Below are 13070 nucleotides of genomic sequence, written 5' to 3' on the forward strand. Positions count from 1 at the left end.
CCGTACTCCTACCTATATCTCCGCACTCCAGACTTCCACGGGAAATTTTCTTACATCACCCTCTGATAGTATTGAACTCCTCACATCTTACTACACCTCTCTGTATTCAGAGGATCCGATTAATTCTAGAGCCGCAGAAGACTTTTTAGCCTCTGTAAATCTGCCTAAACTTACCAGATCCCAGCTACATGCTTTAAATGCTCCCATCACATCAGACGACATTCGTGTCACTATGAAACATCTACCATCAGCTAAGGCTCCCAGACCTGATGGCCTTAGTGCCGAGTTCTAACTTCAGACTTCATCCCAGGCACGCTGTAACATGTCTACAAGGCAATGTGGGAGGTTGGCCCTTATCTCCCAACTAGCTCCCAGGCACATATCAAACTCATAGCTAAGAAGGGAAAAGACCCACTGCTACCAGGATCTTACCGACCTATCTCTCTAATTAATGTTGACACCAAAATACTTTCAAAAATTGTGGTGACTAGGCTGGCCCTGCTGCTCCCTACCATACTACATCACGCCCAATCTGGGTTCGTACCGGGTCGATCAGCGACACTTAATATCCACAAAGTATTGTTAGTCCTTGGATATGCTAAAACCCACCCAATGCATGATCTGGCACTTACTGTATATCCTTAGATGCTGAAAAAGCCTTTGACAACATTAGCTTTGCCTGGCTCTTCATGGTCATGCAGAAGTTTGGTATTGCAGGCCCCATTTTGGACTTTTTATGACAAATGTACTCTTTGCCCAGAGGTAGACTGGTCACACCTGACTTTATGTTCACTGACATTCCCTTAACTAAGGGCACCAGGCAGGGCTTCCCTCTTTCCCCCCTTTGCTTTACCATTGCCCTAGAATCTTTGTCCAGACTATTTAATTCTACATCAGAGGTCAGTGGTGTCACAGTTCGTGAACACACTTTTCCTTCAGCTCTTTCTGTGGACGATATATTATTGTTTTCCTCAGATCCACCCACAGATTTTACTGTTTGTGACTTTCCGTAAATGTTCTGGCTTACGAATCAATTTTGATAAAAGTACTCCCTCTAAACCCTACTACCTCCACTCGCTGGCTCACGTCTTCCCCTTTCAGTATAGCTAAGCACTCAATTACCTATTTAGGCACACATATAGGCAGAGAACCATCGTCTCTTAATTTCCTTAATTACCCTCCTCTAATTGATAAGATTGTACAGTAACTGGAAGCTTGGACGACCCTTCACCTTTCACTCTTTGGGAGATGCCATCTCTAAAAAATGGTCTCATTTGCGAGATTTCTCTATCCTCTACAAACGTTCCCTATTCTGCTAAAGCATTCTGATGTTCAGAAGATTTATACGGCCCTACAAGCGTTCCTATGGCAATGCAAAAAAACACACATTGCATTACGGAAGCTAAGTCTCCCCAAGAGTGAGGGGGGTGCAGGCCTGCCGTATATTAGATTTTACAATCTGCCCTGCTTCCTTCGTCAGAGTCTTGATTGGATTACTATGGAATCACGTTACTCTAATTACTCCTTGGAGGAAGCCCTGGTGTCTCTGCTACATCTCTCTGCCATTGTGCACTCCAATCTTAAAGCCTTACCTGGGTCTCTCCAATCGAAACTTCTGATCAGAGACACCGTATTGACCTGGAGGTAAATGCGAAAGCTTCTTGGTTTATGACTAAGGGTATCCTCCTATTTGCCTATTCTTGGAAACCTTATGTTCCCTCCTGGTAGGGAACACGCAGCATTTACCCATTGGTCTCATAAAGGACTTATTAATGTTATATCCCTTCTCAGTCTTTGCTGCTCAATACTCTCTACCAGGATCACATATCTTCTATCATCATCAGCTGGTCACATTTCTCCGGTCATGGTATTCCTCTACATAGGATCCCTTTCAACACTCCTTCATAGAGATTCTACTGCGACAATACCTCTACTCCATTTCAGACATCTACTCTCATCTAATCTCTCATCAATCTGCAAAATACCACCTTACTCCATTTAAACTCCATACTTTCTACGGATGAAACTCCGGACAAAATACTATCGGGATAGAAAAAATTAGCTTTGCTTGTTCTCTGTGAAATATGGCGTGAAACTCAATTCAAAATCATCCACTGGGCCTATTATCCTTTCTCAGCAAATATGGCTGTCACCGCCCGCCCAACATGCCTCTGGTGTGATCACACTCGACCAACCTTGTTTCGTTACTTGGGGGAATGTGCTCGAGTCTCATCTTTCTGGGATCAAGTTCTTCATTACATCAATCATTATACAACATCTCTGTTTCCAAGTATCCCATGATCTGTCTTTTTAGCTATGAAGATCCTATGAATTCGGCACATTCTAACGTTCTTCCCCAGTGGATACACATTTGTCTATTAGTAGCTCGCAGAGCCCTCATGCAAGTCTAGATTCATCCAAAACCCCCCTCCTCTCAATATGGTGACACAGGCACTAACTAATCTATTCAACTTGGAGAAGCTTGACACCATTACTCAAAACGTCAAGTCTGCTCTTCGTTTTATCTGCAGATGGAAACACTACATGGAGCATTCCTTTACACCTGCTGAATTAGCCATTCATATGGAACCCTTCTGTTATACAGATTGGTATCTCAAAGCTCAATTAAACAACACATTGGGTAAACTCCAAGTGACCAACCCACCTTCTAGCCCCACCCCTCATTTATCCTCCTCCCTGTCTACCTGTGGAGTACACACTCCACACTGAGTTTTATCTAGCCCACGTGGTAATCCTTCTAAAATATCTTCTCAGATAGAGATGTACTTTTGTTCAGGCTACTACAGCCAAGCTTCTGTTCCTCGGCATTTGCTTAATTTTGAGGTTTGGCTCTTTTTACTGCCATGTTGTATCGTACATGTCTGTCTATTTCTGCAATGTTCCTTTCCCATTATAGTTGTTGTACTGGCTTTTGTACTCATAGTCTATACATATTTTTGGCTGATAGATTTGTATATCAAGCTTGTATTCTTGTACTTACTATGCAAAAATCATATGGAAAACATATCAACCGTCTGGGTCTATTAATTGATCTGCCACTTGAAAATCAGAATCTTTGCTCAACAGCATAGTGGCTCCCTTCATTTTTGCCAGAGGGTTTGTTGCATGAAAAGCTTTAGTAAAGTAGTTGTCTGCCAGTTTAAGTATTTTGTTTTAAAATGCGTCTCTTGAAGAAAGACTATTTTGGGTTTAGTTTTTCTAAGCTGTCTTAGTAGGGATGACCTTTTTTCAGGGATATTGAGTCCTTTAACGTTGTTCCAGATAATAATAAGTTTTTTCCTCAACAAGGAGTATGCCATTTTATCAGCAAGTGTAGAGTCTGAGTTATGTTAACAGCAGAGTGTACCAAGTAAAACTATAAAGGTCAGTGGGTTCACTTTTTAACCAAAATCCGATAGAAAAAGGACAGGAAAAGAGAAGAAAAGAAGAAAAAAAAGGAAAAAAATGTTCTTTGATAATAGTTACTTACCAACAATTTTTATGTTGCCATTTTCATCTAACAGGAAATTTTCAATTTTCAGGTCCCTAAATGATAAAAAAAATAATCAGGATTAGTATTTGAAATGTATTTGAACATGGAATACAGTAAAAACATGTTTTTTTTTACCTTGCCATCTATACATTATACCATGGGGTTGATTTACTAAAACTGGAGAGAGAGTGCAAAATCTGGTGATGGTCAGCAAAGAAACCAATCAGCTTCCAGGTTTTATTGTCAAATCTTAACTGAACAAGCTGAAGTTAGAAGCTGATTGGCTACCATGGCTACCATGCACAACTGCATCAGATTTTGCACTCTCCAGTTTTAGTAAATCAACTCCAAAGTTTTAATAATTTTAGCAAACCAGATTTGGATCTTGGATGTGCCAAAATTAGCATTCGGTATAGACCTAATCCCAATTGAGAACAGTGATAAACATAAACAGGTCTATTAACTAAATTCTTATAGATAGATTATTTCTTAGAACCACATATGCAATGCTTTTGCATAACACAGTCATCACATTGTAAAGCATTAATAAACCCAAAAGCAAACATTTATTATAGTGCAGCTTACCAATCCTAATTGGTAATTAGTTTCTTTTTAGGCTTTCTTTTTTTAATTTTCACCTGGTGATCTGTCTGGTAAGTCTGCTATTTTTCAACAAAATAAGCTGTCCTGCAGATGTATCAGTTAGAATGCTAAGACAAATCATTTACCACTGACAGGGGTGCTTACAATGTTTAGCATTTATTTATGTAAAAACTTCCCAAAAGAAAATAAATCTCTTTCTGTAACTGCCTAAAACGTGTTGTGTGGAGTTCAGCTTCAATATATTAGTGTTTTAAATCTGCTAGTCCATCTAATACTCCCCACCCCCCAGACTGACAATGCTGCTGTGCTCTTGTGCCCCTTCTTCCAGAGTGGGGGCACTCTGATACAGGAGGTGTGTTACTGGCTGGATCACCAGAGGAAAACAGAAGAGAAAATGCTTAAAAAAGAAAACTAATGCAGCCACCACATTTGAGGATTAGTAAACTGTAATATATTAACTATTTGGTTTTGGATTCAATACTTCTTTAAGAGATGCAGTGTCACTTTGCTCTGAGATGTCACTTTGCTCTGGGATGCCACTTTGCTCTGGGAATCCCAATGAATCTGTTATAAATCAAGCTGTGGGTGACCCTGTTGACACCAACTCTACAAAAGGTGATCTTCCGATCGGCTTTTGTCAAAGGAGATGGTGGAAAATTGTTTGGATGAACAGTGAGGGAGAGGTTCTTTCATGCAGTGTGACAATGAGGAATATACCGTGTGTGAGCTGGTATTTAAATGATTTATCAGAATCAACTTAATTATATGTTATGACAGGGCATCACGTTGTGTGACATGCTACAACTGGATAATGTCAAAACATTAAAAAGCATCTTTATTCTCATATATCTATTGATTGGTGCATTTTTAGCAAAACAGTGTGAAGAAATGACAAAAAAAAAAGGGTGAGGGTATATAGATGAAAAAATTAGTCATCATGTTACTCTTTGGAATTGTTTTTAATTATAAATGCGGTAGCCTTGTTTCTATGCTATTCAATATGATTATGATTCAATCAAAGTACAAAGAACCAAAGCAACTAGCTCAACATGTCTTTTTACCTATGAACGATTCCATGGCGATGTAAGTGCTCCACTGCTGACATGATCTGCCTTGCATATTTTCTTACTTCTTTTTCCTCTAGCTTTTTTTTATCACATATTCTATCCATCAGGTCTCCTCCTTCACACAGTTCCATAACCATATAATAGGAGTTTTCAGTCTCTAGGGTTTCATAAAGCTGCACAATGTTTGGGTGTTTAACCATCTGGTGTATCCGTGGCTCCCTCTTCATGTTCTTTAAAACATATGAGTCTTGTTTGGCCTTCTTTTTGTCAATCACTTTTATAGCCACCTTAAAATAAAACCGACTGTTAAAAATTATGTACAGACAATGGATAAGGATATAGAAACATATTATCTCATAGTTTCTTTATTTGGTCTTTTATTTGTTTATAAGAGGCTAATATAGAATGAATGCCTACAGCCATTTGGGTTGATGAGCTATGGCTATTACGGTCCCGATATAACCATTTCCAGTTCAGGTACATTCTGACATTCCTCTCCTACATGTACAAAACATCATTTTTTTGTTAGAAAACCACTTAGAACCCCCGAACATTATATATATAATATATTATATATATAATATATATATAGTTGAAAGAAAAAGTATGTGAACCCCTTGGGATTACGTGGAGTTTTACATGAATTGGGCATAAAATGTGCTCTGAACGTCATCTAAGTCACAACAATAGAAGAACACAGTCTGCTGAACATAATACTACACAAACATTAGATGTTGCCATGGTTTAATTGCAAATAACATGTAAACATTCACAGTGCAGGAAGGAAAAAGTATGTGAGGCCCTAGCTTAATGACTTCTCCCAGAGCTAATTGGAGCCAGGAGTGAGCTAACCTTGACTCCAATCAGTGTGATGATATTGGATGTGTTGCTGACAGCTGTCCTGCCCCTAAAAAACACACACCTGTTTTGGGTTTACTGATTTAAAGAAGCACTGTCTGATGTGAACCATGCCTCGCAGAAAAGAGCTCTCAGAAGACCTACGATCAAGAATTGTTGACTTGCATGAAGCTGGAAAGGGTTACAGAAGTATCTCCAAAAGCCTTGATGTTCATGTATCCACGGTAAGACAGACTGTCTACAAATGGAGAAAGCTTAGCACTGTTGCTACTCTCCCTAGGCGTGGTCGTCCTGTAAAAATGACTGCAAGAGCACAGCGCAGAATGCTGCATGAGGTAAAGAAGAATCCCAGAGTGTCAGCTAAAGACCTACAGAAATCTCTGGCACATGCTAACATTTTTGTTGACACATCTACAATAAGGAAAACATTAAACAAGAATGGAGTACATGGGAGGACATCACAGAGGAAGCCATTGCTGTCCAAAAAGAATATTGCAGCACGTTTGAAGTTTGCAAAAGAGCACCTGGATGTTCCACAGCACTACTGGCAAAATATACTGTGGACAGATGAAACCAAGATTGAGTTGTTTGGGAAGAACACACAACACTATGTGTGGAGAAAAAAAGGCACAGCACACCAACAAAAAACATGGCGGAGGGAGCATCATGGTTTGGGGCTGCTTTGCTGCCTCAGGGCCTGGACAGATTGTTGTCATTGATGGGAAAATGAATTCCAGAGTTTATCAAGACATTTTGCAGGAAAACGTACAACCATCTGTCCGCCAACTGAAGCTCTGCAGAGGATGGGTGATGCAACAGGACAATGACCCAAAGCATACAAGTAATTCAACAAAACAATGGCTGCAACAGCACAGAATACGCCTTCTGGAGTGGCCCAGTCAGAGTCCTGACCTCAACCCGATTGAAATCCTGTGGCATGACCTTAAGAGAGCGATTCACACCAGACATCCCAAGAATATTGCTACACTGAAACAGTTTTGTTAAGAGGAGTGGTCCAAAATGACTCCAGATCGTTGTGCAGGTCTGATCTGCAACTACAGGAAACGTTTGGTTGAGGTTATTGCTGCCAAAGGAGGGTCAACCAGTTATTAAGTCCAAAGGTTCACATACTTTTTCCTCCCTGCACTGTGAATGTTTACATGTTATGTGCAATTAAACCATGGCAACATCTAATGTTTGTGTAGTATTATGTTCAGCAGACTGTGTTCTTCTATTGTTGTGACTTAGATGATGTTCAGAGCACATTTTATGCCCAATTCATGCAAAACTCCATGTAATCCCAAGGGGTTCACATACTTTTTCTTGCAACTGTATGGGTAGAGGCCCTAGAGAATAACATGGTGGGTTTTGCATAATTTTATGTCACACTGTGTTTTCGCAACGGGTTTTCACACGCAAATTTTTAAAAATACTTTTTGATTCATTTCAATCTACAAAAACATACTATAATACCCAGCTATTTTGTATGTGAAAACCTTGTAATCTGCTATACAATTTTTTTTTTCTATTTTGAAGGCTGCTAAAACCAAACACAATCCCATATATTAATGTGCATACAATTAATACCATTAATGTGCTGTGCTCCTACTATTCTACAATGTGTTTGTAGTAGTAAAAATAAATAAATAAAATAAAATAAAGATCTAGAGATCAATCAAAGTACGACACTCCAGATATATGCATGCACATATACCAAATTTTCTCAAAAAAAGTCTGTGTAATTAAGTTCCAAATGAATTTCCAGTGTTTCAAATCATAAGGTTTCTTCTTAATCATATAAGTGAATATCATTGTAGAATAGTAGGAGCGCAGTACATTATTGGTATTAATTCCCAACTGTTTGATACGATATGAAAGATTATGTCACTGAGTAAATAGATACAAACATGTCATGCTTTAAAATTGCGTACGCCCGTAAACGGTGCCAAGCTTTGGTACCTAAAAATCTCCACAGGCAAAGTTTTAAAAGCTTTACAGGTTACCGGTTTAGAGTTATATAGGAGGTCTGGTGCTAGTATTATTGCTCTCGCTCTGAGAATTGCGGCGATACCTTATATGTGTTATGCAATCGCCATTTACATATGCATATGGGACCGACATGTGCATTCTCATTTTAAAATTTAAAATTTTATTATTTATTTTATTCAATTTTTTTTTTTTTTACACTGTAACTTAAAATGTTTTCCTTGATCACTTTTATTGCTATCACAAGGCATGAACAACATCCCTTGTGATAGCATGAGCTGTGACAGGTCCTTTTTTTGGAGAGATTCCAGATGTCTCCTCTGGCCTGCAAAGCATCAGATCAAACAGAGACCAATGCTTTTACAATCTGGTAATGACTTGTTTACATGGGACCGAAACCAGACCTGACAAAATCTTCATCACTTCTGGTTTCTGACATCACACAGTGGAAGGAATGACATCCATTCCTCTCACTGTGCCTCAGGAACCGGATGCCACTGGTCACATTATTTGGAGAGGCTCTACGATCACTCAGGAGAGCCTGGTAAAGGTGGCGATGGGAGGGGGATGGATCCCCTTCTGCCTCCTGTAAAAGTAATCCAGCAGCTCTTTAGCTGCATGGATTACTTTTACCTTGTTCAGCATCGCCAGCTCTAAAAAATTATATCTCGATCATCACTGCAGCTGCAGCAATGACTGAGATATCACACTTCCCATCTAAGGAGAAACGGGTACGTCCTATGGATGGGAAGTGGCTAAATCAGTGATATTCCTATCTTCATATGCACAATGAGGCCAAAGTCTTCCATAATTGTGTTCCATAATTATGCACTATTGATGCAATAGAGTTAAAAGAAACAGTTGCTATGCCTGTGTTGGTGTGTTAACCATATCTTAGAGTTAGACTCTATCTATAAATGCAATATTTTAACTTTTATTTTAATTGCTAACTCAGATAGCTCTTGACCAGGGGCGGACTGACAACTTATGGGGCCCCCGGGCAATAGGGGATCATGGGGCCCCTGTGTCCTTGCCCAAACTCAAAAAAGCCTATGAAAAAGGTACCACGGGCATCTCATGGGGCCCCCTACTGACCCCAGGCCCTCGGGCAGTGCCCGAGTTTCCAAATGGTCAGTCCGCCCCTGCTCTTGACATAAACATTTACTGTATATCATGAATCCTACCCTGCTTATTTATCCTCCTCCTAAATTATGACTCATGTTTGGTGCTTTAAAATTCTTCACTGACAAACAATGAGATTGCCATCACCAGTTTTCAAATTTGCTTAGTTTCAGACAAAGAAAACTAAATGTGACCCTTTACATGTTGGCCAAGGTAAATTGACCTCAAACGTAGCACATCTTTGATTACAGAGGCAGAACTTTTCCACACTATGCCAATTACAATTGTATGCAAACTGTCACTGACCAGTTCAGCATAACGGAACCCTTACATACATGTTTGTTAACCCTGTATTGTAGTGTAAAGTTATCTAATCCCCAGTCCTAAAATTTAGTTCTGAGAACAGGTTCTGAACTTTAATTTTACCATGTACTGGTGATATTTTTTATTTGCTTCATTGTTACTGTGCAGCAATATACAAATATAGTCTTTTTAAGTCATTACGGTCTAGCTTATGTGATAGAAATTTGTAACCTGATGTTCATATCTGAACTATCCAAACCTAAAAACATTGCAAATCTTCATTACTAGCACCAAAATACTGAGTTAGATGAAGTGACTAATGGTACTTGACCTTATATATAAAGTATGTGTTGTACTAAACTTGCTTTTTAAAATACATAATCCAAGTAAGTGTTACAAAGAATTTTGTGCTAAAATAATTTGAGACTGAAAATAGTGGATTAGTTTGTGCTACTACCATCATTTGTTTTGGCTCATAGTTGCCAATAAAGTTCTTACATCTCATAAACACCTGAACACCAGCTAAAATTCTTTGGCACTAAATTAAATGTATATATATATCAAGATGAAATGTGTAGTTTTTAAAAAAATATAATTTTAGAATGTGGGACTTTATTTTTTAATGCAGAAACAAAGATGAGAATAAAGAGTTGCAAACCTATAAAACCAGACAAACAATCCAACTGTGACATTTGCTTGGTGTTAGCAGTTCATGGTTACGTCATATGCCCAAGCAAACCTGAGATTGTACAAACAATATACCTTCCCTCAGCCTCTATCAAAATGTATAAATTCAAAGGTGTTCTAATTCTTGTGAGTTGATCATTGTCCTTTCTGTGTGGTTAATGTGTCAATACTAGCACTTATAGGCCTATAAGCCGCTAATATTAATCGGAGGAGGTATGTTCTGAGTCCAGCCAGCTCACCCAGACTCCATTGAATTTAAATGGCTTAACCATGCTCATATAATAACTTTATATAAATATAGAGACATGTTGATTAGGGCCTTTCAAGCCTTCAATGTTGTGGATTAAGTTTCTTCCAGTTGGAAAAGATTGTTTTCCTAGCATAAAAAATAACAGGTTCAAGAAAGTTCCCTCAGCCACTGTAGTAGCCAGGTTTTCTACCAGACCAAGCAGATAGATGTTTAGCTCCCTGGACACTAAAATTGTAGGGAGCCTTGAGGCAGGGTCCAAGATCTTCTGCCAAGAAGGCAGTCCCAGAACATATACTTGAAATCTGCCTAGCCTTGGAAGCATTTCCAACACATCAATTGATGGAAGTATAGACTCTAGCAGGTTTGGCTGGTATTAGGTAGATTCAGAGTAAGAATTTGAATTTGAAGAATATTGACTCAATTGATCTATTGCAGAGACCAGAGTTGTAAAGATCTATCTCTACACCACCACTGCCTGGGCCTGGAGAGGTCTTGACCCATGCAGTACCTTATCTACATATCAGAACAATAGTTTATATACAGTAGATAATGGTTTGCTAAAGGCAATGTTTCTTTGAAGCATTTTGCTTTGGTTGGATGAAGGATTAACCAGCAAGTCCCAAAATTGGGAGTGCTAGAGCTTCAAATATGCGAAAAAAATAATGTCGAGCTCTTAAGGTTGTCAAATGGCATCAATGTTTCATTGCTGGTGATACCCTGCCGAGTTTTGACACCCTGAGTAGTCCACATCACTGGATCAGGTTTGGCTAGGAAGTGAGTTTAATTTTTCAATGTAATATCACAATCAGAGAAGTCAAAGTAATTTCGCAGGTATTCAATGTAAAAAGAATTTACACTGATTACATCATTTTAAGTTAATACAGTCAATTTAGTTGGTCTGTTTGTATGAACTTAGTCAGCACAACTGCATGTTTGACCCATTGTTAAATATTTAAACTGCTTTGCTACATGAGAACATTGGCCTTTTAGTGTAATAGTGCATCTTTACACCTTCCTGAACTTGCCTTCCTTCATCAATGAGCATGACCTCCTCTTAAGATTGCCCCAGTGCTCTTTCAAAGCTGTTTGATCACCTAATTGCTCTGCACTTCTTTCTTGTATTCTCTATTTAAGAATATGTATGGAATAAAATAAAATTTGATATAGCTTTACTTATTTTCTGTAATGACTATGCTTGTTGTTGTGCCTTCTTCCTTTACTTCTTTTGTATTATTGTTGCTTTTTTTGTTGAGTCAAATACTTTGTTACTAGGGAGAGTTTAACATTTAAAAATGAATTCCAAGTTTGAACAACCAGATTCAAATCCCACCCTTCCACCCTTGGATTGGGTAAGCATGATGCATTTCCCAGTGCTGGTCCTGGATACTTGTTATTAAGTTGAAATTCAATGTTGTACCCTACTATATTGACTTTAGCCTTGCTGTTGAGCTTCAGACTAGTGTTTTATATGTAAGGTCATACAACAACATTGTATATGCATTTTCTTTCTCATAAAACAAAACACATAGCATGTTTTTCTATTCCTTCATCAGTCCTGTTGCACACTAGCATCTTTGTCAAAATGTTACAATACCAATGTGCTAGATTTTGATACAGATTGATTCCAAATATATCAGACAGAAAACAGAACAAAAAGTAAAGGTTGAAGTAAGATAATATAACATTTTCAACAGCCAGGTTTTATATGTTCCTCTAAAGTCCCCCCCCCCCCCACACACACACATACACCAAAACTGTTGAAAATGTTTCTGCCATGTTTCCATACAAACAAGCAGATATCCAATATATGATGCACAGATAAAACACACAGAGAGATAATAATAATTTTATATAGAGTATATTGCATATAAATGGAATAGCGCTTCCGAATTGATTCTAAACTGTGTACCAACATACAATGTCCCACCATTATATTATTATAGTACTGCACTTTGCTGGCCACCACAATTTTTTGTGTCTCCAAAACATTAACAAAAAATTTATTGTAGTTCTGGAAAAATTGAACGCTTGGAACAAATTATTCAGTACAAGTATATCCAATACACACCAGTCTAATAGCAAATTATCATATGTAATGTAAAAAGTGCATTACCTTTTGTCCTGTGGGTATGTGCATTCCTTCCATTACTTTTGCAAAGGATCCTTTGTTGATCATTTTCCCAACCAGATAATTTCCCACACGTTTGGTGTGAGGAAAGTTCTTTGCACTGTCTTCAGACATCCTGGAGAAACAGGTAAGTATCTTCATTTCTCTGTTTTGTTTCCCACATTCTGTCAATATCTTATCTAAGTTGTCTCCATCCAAAATAGTGTTGATGGCAGCAGGCATCCTTGAACTCAGGCTGACTAGACAATTAGGTCAGTAGGCAGCGTATGCGTAAAAGAAGAATACGACTCTGAGAGTAGTAATTCCTCGTAGTCTATCAGACCTTTATCTAGAAACAGAAACATCTCCTCAGTGATCCCTGCTTTCAGTCATGTAGATTTGCTCAAGCACATCCAAGCTGTAGATTATTAGACAAACCTGATACATGCAGTCAGACATTGCCATGAAGCTGCCTGTAACAGTGACATCTAACACCAGCATTAACATAGAATGAACTTTGCATTTTCACTTGGTACAAGTGGGAGACCAAATGTTAAGTGACACCTACTAACCAGTCAGCTGCTTACAGATATA

General features: G+C 38.5%; 1 protein-coding gene across 1 annotated transcript in view; it reads right to left on the minus strand.

Annotated features, from left to right (window-relative positions):
• LOC149450897 (hormonally up-regulated neu tumor-associated kinase homolog A-like) overlaps positions 1-12719 on the minus strand; it is a 35370-nt gene extending 22651 nt beyond the window's left edge. The window contains exons 1-3 of the mRNA XM_089691340.1: positions 12483-12719; positions 5158-5450; positions 3491-3546 (exon numbers count right to left, since the gene is read on the minus strand). Coding sequence (XP_089547466.1) covers positions 3491-3546; positions 5158-5450; positions 12483-12719 — 586 coding nt within the window. The remainder of the gene's footprint in view (positions 1-3490; positions 3547-5157; positions 5451-12482) is intronic.
• Between the last annotated feature and the right edge of the window lie 351 nt (positions 12720-13070).

The sequence above is a fragment of the Staurois parvus genome, unplaced genomic scaffold (genome assembly GCF_062004578.1).
Source record: "Staurois parvus isolate SC_StPar_1 unplaced genomic scaffold, SC_StPar_1.0 ptg000561l, whole genome shotgun sequence".
NCBI classification, from domain to species: domain Eukaryota; kingdom Metazoa; phylum Chordata; class Amphibia; order Anura; family Ranidae; genus Staurois; species Staurois parvus.